The sequence below is a fragment of the Mesocricetus auratus genome, unplaced genomic scaffold (genome assembly GCF_017639785.1).
Source record: "Mesocricetus auratus isolate SY011 unplaced genomic scaffold, BCM_Maur_2.0 Super-Scaffold_100026, whole genome shotgun sequence".
Lineage (NCBI taxonomy): Eukaryota > Metazoa > Chordata > Mammalia > Rodentia > Cricetidae > Mesocricetus > Mesocricetus auratus.
In genome coordinates, this window is record NW_024429207.1 from 17,930,349 (window position 1) to 17,945,041 (window position 14,693).

Genomic DNA, 14,693 nt, shown 5'->3' on the forward strand with positions numbered 1-14,693 from the left:
AAGCAGGAAGCATAATGCACAGAAGTTCTCTTTAGGCAGAGCACTGAAGGACACTGAGATTCCAAAAGTCAAAGAATATAGGATGCCTGGAGTCTGGTGTTCACCATCTCTTTATTCCCTCACCCATTCTCTGTCCTTGGCACACAGGTGGCTGAGATCTAAGCATCTCATTATAAAGAAGGGATACTATGTCAAGGGCAAAGTCATTGCAGCTAATTGCTCTCCTGAGCCAGAGTTCCTTCTGGTTTCTAGGAATTCAACAAGGACCATTCATCTCTGACATAGCCGGAAGACGAAGGCTCCTATTGACAAGCAGAGACTATGAGAGAAACTATCAAGAAAAGTGGGCGGCACAAGTAGCGATGTGGGTTCTCAAGAGAACCCTGGAAGACGCTCAACATAAGAAAACCCAGGCACTGCCACTGTTCATTCACAGACTGGGGTCAGACGTGGGGTGTTATTGACCCAAGTGTTTGTATGTACCATGAGCTTTACAAAGGACAACCTTTCCCCAGGAACTTGCCAGGTAGTCTAAGAATAAGGCATAAATACACTTGAAAGGAGTTAGCGGTTTAAGGGGGGCACTCACTGTATGACACTGTGATGTGAGCAGTAGGATCACCTGTGAAATGCAGGAGTAGGGTCATTTTGGTCACATGATCTTCCAGGCCTCTGTTGTCAGACCCATCATTCTGTGACTCTGCCAACAAGTCTGATGAGGTAAGAATTTTGTCTTCTAAGTAGATTTTCTTCTCTTCCTCTGATTACATAACATGGTTTTGTACAATACCATGTGCTATCATGCAGCTTATTCACATATATTATTCATGATATTAACTGGCATGTTCTGCAGCCTATACACACTTGCCATTCACAATATTGACTGACACATTCTGCAGGGTATTTGTACATATCATTCAGTATATTGACTTACTTTTTTTTTTTGGTTTTTAAGACAGGCTTTCTCTGTGGCTTTGGAGACTGTCCTGGAACTAGCTCTTGTAGACCAGGCTGGTCTCGAACTCACAGAGATCCACCTGCCTCTGTCTCCCGAGTGCTGGGATTAAAGCCCAGCGATTCTGCAATGTATATGTATATAGCATTTAGGATGTTGACTGGCATGTTCTTCGGTGTATACACACTTACCATTCAGGAAACTGACTGGCATATTTGGGGAGCATGTTATCATTCCTTCATTTTTCCTTATTAATTTATTTTTTACACTCCAATTCCAGGTCCGGCACTTCGCTCGAGGGGCCTGAAGGACTCTTGGCATCTCCGGAGACAAGGGCACGACACGCACTTCAAAGTGAAGAGTTAGTTGTGGGAGCATGCTGGACCTGCCGAGGCAGAGGCTCCCTTTGGCGTGGGCTTTGCTCCTCCTGCCGTTCCTGCGGCTGCTGATGCCCGCAGCCCCCGCACCCCACCGCGGTCCCTACAAGCCCGTGATCGTGGTGCACGGGCTCTTTGACAGTTCCTACAACTTCCGCCACCTGCTGGACTACATCAAGGAGACGCACCCCGGGACTGTGGTGACAGTGCTTGATCTCTTCGACGGCAGTGAGAGCTTGCGGCCCCTGTGGGAGCAGGTGCAGGGGTTCCGGGAGGCCGTGGTCCCCATCATGAAAAAGGCCCCCGAAGGGGTGCACCTCATCTGCTACTCCCAGGGGGGCCTGGTGTGCCGCGCTTTGCTGTCCGTCACCGATGAGCACAACGTGGACTCTTTCATCTCCCTCTCCTCCCCGCAGATGGGACAGTATGGAGACACAGACTACTTGAAGTGGCTCTTCCCTACGTCCATGCGGTCTAACCTCTATCGGATCTGCTACAGCCCTTGGGGCCAAGAGTTCTCCATCTGCAACTACTGGCACGATCCTCACCACGACGACTTGTACCTCAACACCAGCAGCTTCCTGGCCCTCATCAACGGGGAGAGAGACCATCCCAACGCCACAGCATGGCGGAAGAACTTTCTCCGAGTGGGCCGCCTGGTGCTGATTGGAGGCCCTGATGATGGAGTCATCACTCCCTGGCAATCTAGCTTTTTTGGTTTCTATGATGCCAACGAGACGGTCTTGGAGATGGAGGAGCAGTCAGTTTATCGGCGAGACTCCTTTGGGTTGAAGACTCTCTTGGCCCGGGGGGCCATAGTGCCGTGTCCAATGGCTGGGATCTCTCACACCACCTGGCACTCCAACCGCAAGCTCTATGATACTTGCATCGAGCCGTGGCTCTCCTGAAGACGTCCTCGGGGATCCCCCCCCCCAGCCCAGAGACCAAGTGGTGGCCTTGGGAAGCAGATGCCAGGCTCTGCCAAGTCTGTGCCCACCTCATCGCTCCCACACTGCCCCACCCCACCAGGGCTCCCCGAGTCCTCCTCCTCCTCCACTCCTCCGCAAATGACGGGCCCTGGTCCCCTACCTCACGTCCTCATCTGGGGGTGTCTCCATGCTCTCCCTTTCTCCCACGGCTGAGGTTGGTTGGGAAGCGAGCACCGGGTTTTTTTTTTTTTTAAACTGGCTTCCCCACTGCTGCTGCTCCTCCGGGTCTGGCTTGTACCGGAGGAGAACCCAGCCCCTGCCCACCCCAGGGGTCTCTTTCCGGGCCACTCAGGACATTTTTAGCTTCTGTTGTCCCCCGTGCTCCGTTTTTCTCAACCTCCTGTCCCAACCAAGAGGAACACCCGTAGGAGGGGTTCTGAGGTTCCCCTATGGGGACAGTTCCACTTTTGAAGTGTCAGTGTTGAGGAATATCTGTGGCCTGCAAGGCCCATCTCAGATTTGGGGATCCCCCAGTCCCTATGATCAGTATTGGGGTGTCCCCTGGGAGCCTAGGTCCTTTGAGGCCCCAGCCCTTCTTTTCAGGACCCTTGATTGGATGTTCCCTGTATTTATAGAAATAAAGTTCCATTTCCTCAACAAAACAAAACAAAACAAAACAAAAAACCAATCCCAGTTCCCCCTCCCTCCTTCTCTCCCACCCCTTCTACTCCCGCCTCCTCCCATCTGCTCTGCGGAGAGGGTAAGGCCTCCCAAAGGAAGTCTACTAAGTCTGTCACATCATCTAGTTGAGGAAGAACCAAGACACCCCCTCCACCCTTGTGTCTAAGCTGGGCATGGTATCTCTCCATATAGAATGGGCTCCACTAAGTCAGTTTGTGTGTTAGTGTTAGATCTAGGACCCACTGCCAGTGGCCTCATATATTGTCCCAGTGACACCATTGTCACCTATATTAAGGGAGTCTGGTTTGATCTTATGCCTCTCCTTTACTTTTAAAACATTAGTCCCTTAAGTTTGTTCCTAAATCTTAGTATTTGAAAGTTCAAAATACCATTAAAGAAGCAACACTTGGCATTTTCTTACCACTATCATTTTTAAAAATTAATTTATTTTGAGGGGTGCTTCAGGAGATCAATACTCCATCACCAAGCTGTATCATTAGCCTTCTCTTCAATTTCTCTGTCTGCCTTCACAGTGGTTCATTCTCTTCACCATCTTCAACACTCAGTAGTTTTCATTATGTTGGTCAAAATGAAGCTCAAAGCAGAGCTCCCACCTTTGGTGGAGGCCCTCGAGCAACACTGGTACAGTGTTTTTAACCTTAGTGTTCTACAGAGACTCACAGGTGGGCAGCCTATGGCACCGTTGGGAGACCAGGATCTTTGGAAGCAGAACCTAATGGAAGGAAGTTAAATTATTGGGGATCACTAGCTTGAAGAGATGAGGGACTGCGGACCCCTTTTCTTCCTTTGCTTTTTGACTGACATGAGGTGAACTGATTTGATATTACGATGCTCTTGCCTTACCATAGGCCAAAGGGGGAATATCAGAAACCACGATCCCAGATTAATCTTTCCTCTCCTATTTCGATTATCTCGGGTATCTTGTCACAGCGACGGGAATTGAACTTTACCAGCTTGTTTTGGGTTTTCTTTTTCTTTTTTTCCAACTGTATGTAAAGCTCAAGGAGGCGACTTGCAATTGAGAGGTCCACCTAGGCTTTGGGAACAGTCCCTGAGCTCAGGAGCTAACTGAACTCCTGTTTCTGTGCTTACAGCTTCATCACCAATATTTTTACGTAGTCCAGCAGGACTGGCTTCCTTAGCCACTCTGTTTACCTCAACTGCCATAAGAAGCCCAGGCTCATTTGTTACCCTGGTTTCCTATCCACTCATTTCCACTATGTCCTGTATTTACTGGTTCACACATCTTTTTCTTGAGTCCTAGACTCTTCTGTTGGGCTTCTGTTGCCCAGCCAGCAGCGGCATATGCTCACAACTCCTTAGTCTCTTCTCGGCACAAATGGCCTCCAAGAACAGTGTTTTCCTGTCTGCCCCACAAAGTCTTTGTACCCAGTGAAGAAGCAAAAGAGTGTCTTCACTGACACTGTCAACTTGGAATCAAATACCAGGTTACTCCTGTTATCCCAGGCAGTATCTCTCTGTCTTAGTTTCATTTCCTGATGCCACGAGAAAATACTCAGAGAAAAACAAACACAAAGGGGAAAGGATTCATTTCAACTCCCAGTCCTGGGCATCACAGCAGGGAAGTTGAGGCAGCAGCAGCTTGAAGTGGCTGGTCATGTCTTCTCCACATCAGAAAGCACAGGGCAATGAACAGATGTGTTTGGCCCTTTCCTCCTTGTTGTTCAGTCCAGGACTCCAAGCCTAGGGAATGGTGGTGCCCACTTTTAGGCTGTGTCTCCCTACCTCGCCTAACCTAGCTGAGATCATTTCTCACAGCGCAGCCAGAGACTTGTCTCCCAGTTGGTTATGCATTGGTCAAGCTGATAACGTCAACTAACCATTAACCTTCATTGTCACTTCCATTTATTAAAGTGTGACGTGCTCTCTCTCTCCTCTCTCTCTCCTCTCTCTCTCTCTCTCTCTCTCTCTCTCTCTCTCTTTCTCTCTCTCTCTCCTTCTCTCTCTCCCTCCCTCTCTGTCTGTCTGTCTCTCTTTCCTCTGTTTCACTGAAAATTATTATTATTAAATATTTTAGCCCCTGGTTTGCTATTAGTCTCATTAGCTTTTCTCCTGTTTTAATATTTTTAGGATTCCATTAGATGTTCATTCTAAAGATCGGGGTCCCTGATGTCTTGACTCCTAATGCTTTTGTACTCTGTACCCAGCCACTGCCTTCCATATCATGTCCCAGACCAAACGAGACGCCGATAACCAGACCCTTCCATATATCTGCCTTTTCCGTCTTTCCTTCTCTTACCCTCCCTTCTCTTGCTTTTCTTTCTCTTGGTTCTGAGAGAGATCCTAACTGGACATGCCAGGCTGGCTTCAATCTCACTCCTGTGCCTCAGCTTCCCTAACGATGCCATCACAGGTGTGTGACGCCATACCAGGATTCCTCTATATTTTGAGTTCAGAATCTCAGATCACTGCTTCCATACTCTTTTTCTAATTCAGTCATGGTAGGAGCAGAATCGCCCATCACTTTATTCTGCCACGTTTCACGGTTCCCGTCTGTCCTTGCCGCGTTTCCCTCCATGTTGGTTGGGTCAGATGATTTGATGAGCGAAGGCACTTGCCAGTGAGCCCGGCCACCAGAGTGGGTCCCCAGAACCCACACAGTGGAAGCAGAGAACTGACTCCTGCAAATTGTCCTGTGGCTCCTCCAGTGAGCCTCCCACCACTAAAGAAAGAAGAAAAAACACAGTAGAAATGATGCCGTGTGGCAGATCTTTATGATTTCTTTCTTTTGTAAAAGCTTTGGTTCCCCCTGGGATCTCCTGGTCATAGGCATTGTTCAACAAAGGGACACCACTATTTCTCATTTTAGCTGAACATGGCAGCATTCCTTGGGCAAGCCGCTCCCTCCTCCAGGGAACAATGCTCTTCTCGCCTTTCTGTCCCTATCACAGTCGATTCTTTCCAGCCTCCTCTCTCTCACAGGTGTTTTCTTTCTTTCCTCCCTCGGTGACATCATTGACATCAGAGCTTTAAGCACCATCTATACACTGAAGGCTCCCAGATATTTAACTCTGTCCCAGATCTCACGCTAGGACTCCGGACTCCGAGAGCCGTCCTCACTTTTGTACTGTGTGAAGCTTGTTCCCAGCTGGTGCTCTCAAACCCTTCTCTCTAAGCCAGTGCTTTGCAGGCAGCCTGACTCCAGTTGGCTGCAACGTCAGCTTTCCTCTGGCTCAGGCCACAGCATGTCAAGTCTTTATTCAAATGACCTCCCATGATGCCTACTTCCACCACACTACTTAAAATTATATGCACTCCAATCCACACCATCTCCTTTCTTGTCTATTTTGTTTCCACAGTCCTTATCTGCTATTAATATTTTATGTAGCTATCAGATTAATTATTCTTTGTTTTCCTATTTGCACTTTCAACCTTCCCTAGATAGTCTAGAGCCCCGACAGTGGCAGGGATTTTATTTGGACTATTGCTTCCCATGCTTCTAGAATAGGGACTGGCATAAAGGGAATACTTAATGCATTGTTGTTCAATGAACGAAACAAGCAAATGAAGTCACAGTGGCCTGAGCCAGTCGCAGGGAACAAAGTAACCTCTGTGGTCATCATTGTCATGTATTGGTAGTGAACAGAGTGACATGAAGTCATGAGGAATAATGTCTTGAACACGAGATGTCTGCATGTAGAAAAGCTTATGTGATTCCTGATGTGGGGTGAATTTAACTGCAAGAAGAGCAGTAATGGACAGGCTTAGCACCCTTACTTTGTATTCATTGCAAACACCAAACTGTTATCACTGAGCCTTACCAGGCTGTAGGTATTTACATGACTATTACTGTATGGCCGGTAAGGTGTTGAGCACCATGCGATCATAGGTAGGATTATGGCTCTGTGTTTAGAGTCATCTCTGACGGCCATACCCTCCACTCCGTCATCTTATGCAGTAGAATAATAGAGACCACGCTAGTGTCTGAACAACAGGTACAGATTGGCTGGCCCCTGGAGGCTAGTGAAGGATCAACAGAGTGGAGTCACTTTGCCCCGTCCCCTGCATGTGGTTCTGATCCCTTTCAGGTGGCATCTCTGAGCTGGCAAATAAGCTGCTGTTATTATTATTTTATGTGCCCATTTGTCTGTGTGAGGGTGTCAGATCCGGAGGACCTCAGTTCAAAATGGATCTGACCACTTAAGTTGGAAAATTGCTAAGGAATGACGCCCCCATGGATGGAAGTGATTCCTGGCTGTATAAAATCACAGAATTCTTTAGCTTAGGTTACAGTAAATCCCTGGGTAAACTCCAGGACACACACAAGATTGGTGCTGGGGGGTTGGGGCAGCTGAGAAAGGATTTCAGGAACTTAGAGATTGGATGGGAGGAAGGAGGTTGTTCATGGAGTAAAAACTGATACTACTGTAAATAGTTTGTGAATAGGAGGAAGGCTATTGAGTGTGTTCAGGGTTGTGGAGCCAGGGAGAAATAGAGGTGGCCAGAAACAATTTGTCCACACTTTCAAATCTCTCATCTCCTCCCTTGTATCACCCTAGTAACAAGTGTCACACCAATGCTCCACCTTGCTATGTACTTATTTGCACATGTATTCCTTTTTTGCTTTTTAAAATTTATTTTTTTATATTCCAATCACAGTTCCCCCTCCTTCCTCTCTTCCCACTTCTCCCCCCTCCTCCACTTCCCATCTGCTCCTCAGAGAGTGTAAGGCTTCCCCTAGGAAACTTACTAAGTCTGTCCCATCGTCTCATTGAGACAGGACCAGGGCACCTCTCCACCCCACACCCCTGTGTCTAGGCTGGGCAAGGTGTCTCTCCATATAGTCTGTGCATTAGTATTAGATCTTGGACCCACTGCCAGTGGCCTCATATATTGTCGCCTATATGAAGGGAGTCTAGTTCGGTCTTATGCTGGTTCCCCATTTGTCAGACCTGAATCAGTGATCTCTTTCCAGCTGGGGTCAGCTGTTTCTGTGGGTTTCCCGTCATGGTCTTGACTCCTTTGTTCATGTTATTGCTCATCCCTCACTTCGACTGTACTTCAGGAGCTTGTCCCAATGGTTAGTTGTGGATTTCTGCGCTGTGTTTTTCCTGTGCTTGACAAAAAGTCATTCAAAAGAGGAGACTGCTTATCCTCCACAACTTATATTTGGTAGACAATTGGGAGTCGTGTATGCAGTGAGAAGAGAAGCAGGTAAGCTTTCATTGTATTTATTAGGCTGAAAGTATGTGCCCATAATGGGGGAGCATCAGGGTCACACACTACTGTGGGGGTGGCTCTGCCATTAGGAGTACATGCTTAGGGCACTGTGTTCTTCACAAGTTGCTTGTGAGTTCACCCAATAAGCAATAGTAATTGGTAACATTTATAGCAACATGTGGTAAAACTTGACTGTCTCAGTTCCTAGCCTGTCTACCTCAACTTTCTGATTTATAAAATGGGAATCAGGATATCGTCTACTGTAGTATGGAGGAAGATTGAGGATCACTATAATTTACTATATCTCAAACATTATTCATTGCTTTATGGAATGCTAACAAAGAAAAATGCCTGAAAATCAAACTGTGAACACTATAGATTTTTGTCGGGTGGGGCCTGATGTCACAAATGTTAGAAGAAAAATCTGAATTAAGTGTCTTCAAATCAGGGAATTGTGGTAAATGGATTACATGAATATTGCCATGTGCTGAATTGGATTCCCAATTTGTATGCGAAACCCTAACCCTCAGTACTCAAGATGCAGTTATATTTGGACACAGCGTCTTTATAAAGGGAATCACAATGAAGTAAGTTTATGTAGTTGACCCAGTGTAACCAATACCTCTAGGAGAAGAGAGGATTAGAGCAGACACACACAAGGGAGCCGTGTGAAGATAAAGGGAAGGCAGCTATCACTAGGCCATGGAGAGAGGCCTCAGGAGAGATCAATCCTGGCTGAATCTTCATTTTTGACTTTCATTTCTGCCACTCTGAGGAAATTCTTTCATTGTCGTTTATGCCACCAAGGCCTACAGTTCTTTCTTATGACAGCCCTAGAAAACAAATACAGATATCTTATTAAACTGTCTAGGACCACCTGGCAATGTATAGGAGACCCTGTGGCAGGAGGAAACCCTCTATCCCATCTTCAACTGGGTCCTTGTATGCAATGAACTCAGTACTAGATTAGCTCTTCCTTTCCAGTTGGCTCCCAAAGTCATTCATATAGAAGTCAGTTGTTCTCGTGGGACCCATGGGTTTTACGTGTACTGTAACCACACACACTTGACATCCAATTTAAAAAACATTTCCACGTATGAGGGCGTCAGGGAAATGTGTGAGGAGCTCCTGAGTATCAACACACCATTAGCAGAGCTGTGATGACAGCCCTTTGCCACCCTTTCCTCAGATTGTCCTCAGCAAAATTGACAATGGGTACTTGACATTAAGAGAATCTCCAAGGTCAGACTGTCTACATTAATTAGGGCTGTGAATGGGCCCGGCACTGCCTTCCATTTTTTTTTCAAGAGTGGTTTGACATTTGTGCATAGTATTAAGAAAGATCATAGAGACTGAACTGTGCCTGCTAAGAGGTTCAGCTCATGTTTGTTAATCTCCCGTGTGGTGCAACCCTGGCATCCAGACAAGCCCTCATTCACAGTGGAACAAAGAGCTAGTTATGTGTGTTGAAATTCCTTAGAGAAAATGTCTTGCAGGCTGCTGGGGAGCGCATGAATGCTGGAAATCCTTCACCAAGTGTTGCTCAATGTCCTGGGAAGACGGTCTGCTGGCATCTGGAGGCTCACCCTCGAGGGGTGTTGCTGTGCACTGGGGCACGTGGGGCTGGCGAGGACAGAAGGCGCATGGGAAGTTGGGTAGGTGCAGATGGGGTTGGATGTTTCCTCCGTAATCTCCCTGGCCACACTGGAGTCACCCCAGACTGCCCACTTTAGGAATCTAGTGGGACTATTTAACTAAAATCAGGCTTGTCACTGTGCCTACCTTTTCCCCAGCTCAGGACTGGATTTTCCTGTTTTCTGAGAGTGTCTGTGAGTAAGCCTGGTGAGTGTCCTTGGCTTTGATTTAGAGAAGTAGGAGGGTGGAGAAAGGGAGGAAAGGTTTTAGATGGCCGGCAAGGGATGGATAGGTGGGAATCTTTAAGGTGTAAGGCTGAAGTAAATCAGCATGGTTCCGGCTGTTTTGAGATGAGACTAAGCAAGCGGTCAGTGGTTCTCAACCTTCCTGGTGCTGCAACATTTTAACACAGTTCTTCACGTTGTGGTGATCCCCAACCATAAAGTTATTTCATTGTTACTTCATAACTGCAATTTTTTCTACTGTTGTGAATCGTAATGTAAATATCTGATGTAGAGGGTATTCGATAAGTGACCCCTGAAAGGGCGGTGGGAGGTGATCTGGATCTGAAGGGAGAACAATAAGAAGGGAAGCCGCGTGGAGAGCATGGGGAATGGAAGCCGTGTGGAGAGCATGGGGAATGGAAGCCGCGTGGAGAGCATGGGGAAGGGAAGCCGCGTGGAGAGCATGGGGAGTGGAAGCCTCGTGGAGACCATGGGGAGTGGAAGCCTCGTGGAGACCATGGGGAATGGAAGCCGCGTGGAGAGCATGGGAAATGGAAGCCGCCTGGAGAGCATGGGGAATGGAAGCCGCGTGGAGAGCATGGGGAATGGAAGCTGCCTGGAGAGCATGGGGAGTGGACTTAGGATGGTGGCTTTTACTATGCCTCTGGACCAACTGATCGTCATTTCCTCAGGTAAAAGTGTAAGCTTTCCCCACCTCGGAGCCTACTGCATCAGAAACTGAACACAGAGCCCAGCCATCTGCCGGAACATGGCCTCCCAATGGATGATGCAGAGCAAGACAGAAGTTTGAGAAACATGAGTTAGAGACGCCTGAAGGAGTACCACGGATCTGCAGAACACAGAACGCTGTGATGGGAGAAAGAGCAGGCAGGGGGAAGGGACTAAAAGTCAGAAAGAGGTTCAACGCCATGAAAAGCGATGAGTTTCTACTCCATACAAAGTCCCTACTGAGCCAGAATGTGAGTCAGGATTGTGACAGGTCAAAGCAGCTGGGATTCCTGCCTATCCCCAAGACTTAAGGAGCCTCTTAGCCAGCAAAGGCAAAGAGCAAGCTCTGATGTGAATCAGCCTCAGAAATGGGACGAAGGGGAGTCACTTTGCTGAGATCCACCTGCAGGTCTCAGTGTGGCTCATTTTTTTCGCTTTTCACTCCATTCTTGGTCGATCAGTTTGTTTGCTGACCGTCAGATGGTTTGCTGATGTCCTCATCGGTTAATGTGGCCTTAATCAGAAAGAGGGGTCACTGCAAAGATAGTTGAGAGCAATACCAGATGAGGTCATCCTGGATCGTGCAGGTGAACCCTATATAGAATGGCAATCATCCTTCTAAACAGACAGGAGGCAGCAGCTGAGACTGGAGTTACATGGCCACAGTCCACAGAGAACACAGACCCACCAGAAATCAGAAGAGGCCACGAAGAAGTCTTCCTTTGAACCTTCGGGGAAGCCATGGCCCCGTTGCTGTCTTTGAGCTTGGACTTTTGACCTGTAGAACTAGGAAAGAATAAATTTTCATTGCTTTCAGCCACCAAATTTGAGGCCATTTGTTAGGGAAGCTCTAGGAAATGAATACACTTGACTTGCGTGGAAAGGCCAAGGGATTAGGAGTTCAGCTGCACAAAGTCTTAAACTGTTTGAATTTTATTTCTTGGATGAATTGCAGACTCTGAGTCACAAGAGTCCCCATCTGGCTTGAATCACTTATTGCTTTATCAGCCTTCTGAACCTTGCGGTTTGGTCCTCTGGGTGAGATGATTCCCTAGGTCATCTCCATCTTTGCCGTCCTAGCGTTCTGATAAAGATGAGACTGGCATCTTCGTCCAAATCTTTGGGGGCGTCTTTGGAGCTGACGCAATCTATCACCCTTTAACAGGGTATCCTTTAAGCATTTACCAAGGAGGATGGAGAAAATTCCCTTCTGAGGTGCAGCATGATGCTGTCTTTAGAGCTGTGCACTCCAGTGTTGCATTTTTTTTCTCTCCCTTAAACAGAGAAATGAAAGTAATGGAATGCTGGCTGGATTTCCTTTCCTCATTCTTCACAGAGGGTGGGAGGACATGACGCTGGAAAATTAACCCCTGCCGCAAAGAGCCAATTAACCAAGCCTGCAGTGGAGATGCAGTATCATTGGGTCACTATCACCTGTATGTGAGGCATGGATGGTTGTATGGGATTGCCTTCAAGTTTTGCACCAGGAACAAACCAAAACAACCTCTGAAGCTGGCCTGTTTCCATGGCTGCATGTTCTTCAAGGAAATCCCCAGTATTAGCCACTGTAGCTAAGAAGTCTATGTGAGATACATTGGCACTGTCAATGTCCAAGGGAATTCCTTTCCAGAGAATCAGTAAGCACCCAGTTAACTACATATATGCTGTTGCTGCTGCTCCTAATAAGATCCCAGGTGTTCCTTTTCCCCTGGGCATAAGCCTTCAGATTCCATTTCCCAGTGCTAGCTGGTGGGCTGGGCCCCATCATTCAGTGTCTCCCCATTTCTCTGACTAGTGTCAAAGGTACCAGTGGTGGCATAAATGTGTTGTATATGTGATGGTCAGTTTTTCATGACTGTAATGTGGAACATGGACCATCTATGCAATTCTGACCTATCCCTTAACTCTTCTAAGACAACCAGCTTGTAGAGAGAAAATATTCCTTTTAGATCATAATTTTACAGGTTTCTGTCAGTGACACACAGAACAGTGGCAGAACACAATGGAGAGGAGAGGATGGCAAGACTGTTCCCCTCATGTCTGAGACGCGCGAGAGAGAAGGGAAAGGATCTGAAACCCCAATATCCCCCTTCTAGGGCTTTCTTCTAGTGATTTAAAGACTTCCCACTGGGCTCCACCAGTTTCCACCAGTGCCAAGCCTGTGACTAAGTCTTTAACACATGGACCTCAGGGAACACTGAAGATTCAAGCTATGATAGTGTGTCAATGCCGCCTTTAGCTCTGCAGCTAGGATGAGGAGAGGTGATTCCAACTAGGGTAAGGCTCAAGTGTGAGAAAGAAAACTTGTCTTTGATAGCCTCTCACTACCTCCCTACCACAGAAACCCAGTTTCCATCTTCCTGCACTTTCACTGGGCTAACAGACTTCTGACTTTGATCTTTTCACCTGTCTTCTCTATCACAGGCAGCTGTTCTGACCCAGGCCTTTAAAGTTTGAATTTGTTAAAGACCAAAGGTTCTAGCTGATATTTTAGTATCCTATTTCCAATTAAGCTTTCTGAAATGCTCCCCTCTTGGATGCCCCAAGAGCCAATCAAATCCTGGGAACTTCAGACTTGTGGTGAAGAAAGATGGTAGAGGAGTGTCTCCTAGAGTCCTTGGCATCACAGATGTGGTAGTGACATGTGTGTCCATAATCTACACCTGTGGACTCAGTAGAACTTGGACCACATAGACGACAGATGGATGTATTTAGACAATGGGTTTCAGCTTTACCCCAGAGCCAGTAAAGGGAAATGAATGTTCACAGAGCTCCTCTTGTAGGACCCTCTTGGGAAGGGTTCATAGGACAGTAGATGTGTGCAGGGTACAGCTGACAGAATCAAGGTCCCTTCTGTGGCTCACATGACCATGTGGGACATGGGTGGTATAAAGCATTTATGCGATTCTGGCCTATCCCTTAAGTCTTCTTAGTTCCTTTCATCTGAAATATCATGGGATGAAGGCAATGTGTGGTGTAGCCACAGAAATCCTCTAGTCTCAAAGTAAGAAAAGTCCAACTGCTTCCAAGTGTCAGATCTTAGAAATCAGACTCTTCGAGGAGGGACCTGGTATCTCCATCTTCGGTAAGTGCTTATGGTCTCTAAAGGGTCCAGCCAGTATGGAGATGGTATCCCAGGCATCCTCATGCCCTCCCTCTCGTGATATTTTTCAGAAAGGCCAAGAGGAGGCCCAGTACAAATCTTGTGGCTGAACTTTTCCAGTAGTGTGTTCTCAGTACGCCATGTCTCTTTCTACCTCATTTTTCTCAGTTGTGGTTTAGACAGAATGAGTACACCCACCATGTAGGTCTGACTTTATTGCTGTGTGTGTCTCACTGGTAGGCTAGGGTCCCCTTGTCTTCTCCTCAGTGCAGAGCTCAGAATAGTCCAGCAGCAGATGCTGGCCTCATGAGCTCACTGCTGCGTCTGTCATATCTCAGCCTCTCCTTTCCTGGATTGGAATGCCACGGGGTTCTGCTGAGACATAAAATCTGGTGTATGAGGAAGAGCTATTGTCCCTGTCCCTTGTCCTCGGGGACAGTTGTCTGTGGTGTGAGCATAGGTCAGATCAAGGATAGAGGTTCTTTGCCAGCTCCTAGGCAAGCAGGATTCTTGGGAGTACAGGTGGGAGGTCCTGGCGTCAGGACAACATTCTCTCTGCTGCAGGGCAACTGCCACTAAGGTTAGCAAAGACAGGGTCATTGTCCAAGTGTATGGTTCTCACTTATTCAGTGTTGTGTTTAATAGAGATTGTGGTCAGGTGACCTGGAGGATGACCAAACTTCCAATAGGGAAGCAGCTAGACTTCACAAGGTAACAATGAGCAAGGGAATGCCCAGCCTCTCCTCTCAGGGACACTGCTCTGGAAGCTAGTCTGCCTCTAGCTTTCTTGAACTGTGAGATCCAGTTCTTCTCCATGCTATAGCAGCAAAGATGAGAGTTGCAAAAGGCAACTGGAGA

At 47.3% G+C, this 14,693-nt stretch overlaps 1 protein-coding gene and 1 long non-coding RNA gene across 2 annotated transcripts; both read left to right on the forward strand.

Annotated features, from left to right (window-relative positions):
- The first annotated feature begins 235 nt into the window (after positions 1-235).
- Positions 236-2,918, forward strand: LOC101833389 (lysosomal thioesterase PPT2-like). Its single transcript, XM_040731904.1, has 2 exons — positions 236-720; positions 1,236-2,918. The coding sequence occupies exon 2, from the start codon at positions 1,332-1,334 to the stop codon at positions 2,238-2,240; it is 909 nt and encodes a 302-aa protein (XP_040587838.1). The 5' UTR covers positions 236-720; positions 1,236-1,331; the 3' UTR covers positions 2,241-2,918.
- Positions 2,919-9,805: 6,887 nt separating this feature from the next.
- On the forward strand, positions 9,806-12,039 carry LOC121134159. The gene is made up of 2 exons (XR_005871195.1): positions 9,806-9,986; positions 10,696-12,039. It is a non-coding gene; the product is annotated as an uncharacterized LOC121134159 (long non-coding RNA).
- The last annotated feature ends 2,654 nt before the right edge of the window (positions 12,040-14,693 follow it).

Bases quoted from the DNA above. Each gene is read 5' to 3' on its own strand.
- LOC101833389 (XM_040731904.1), top strand. From the start codon at position 1,332: ATGCTGGACCTGCCGAGGCAGAGGCTCCCTTTGGCGTGGGCTTTGCTC.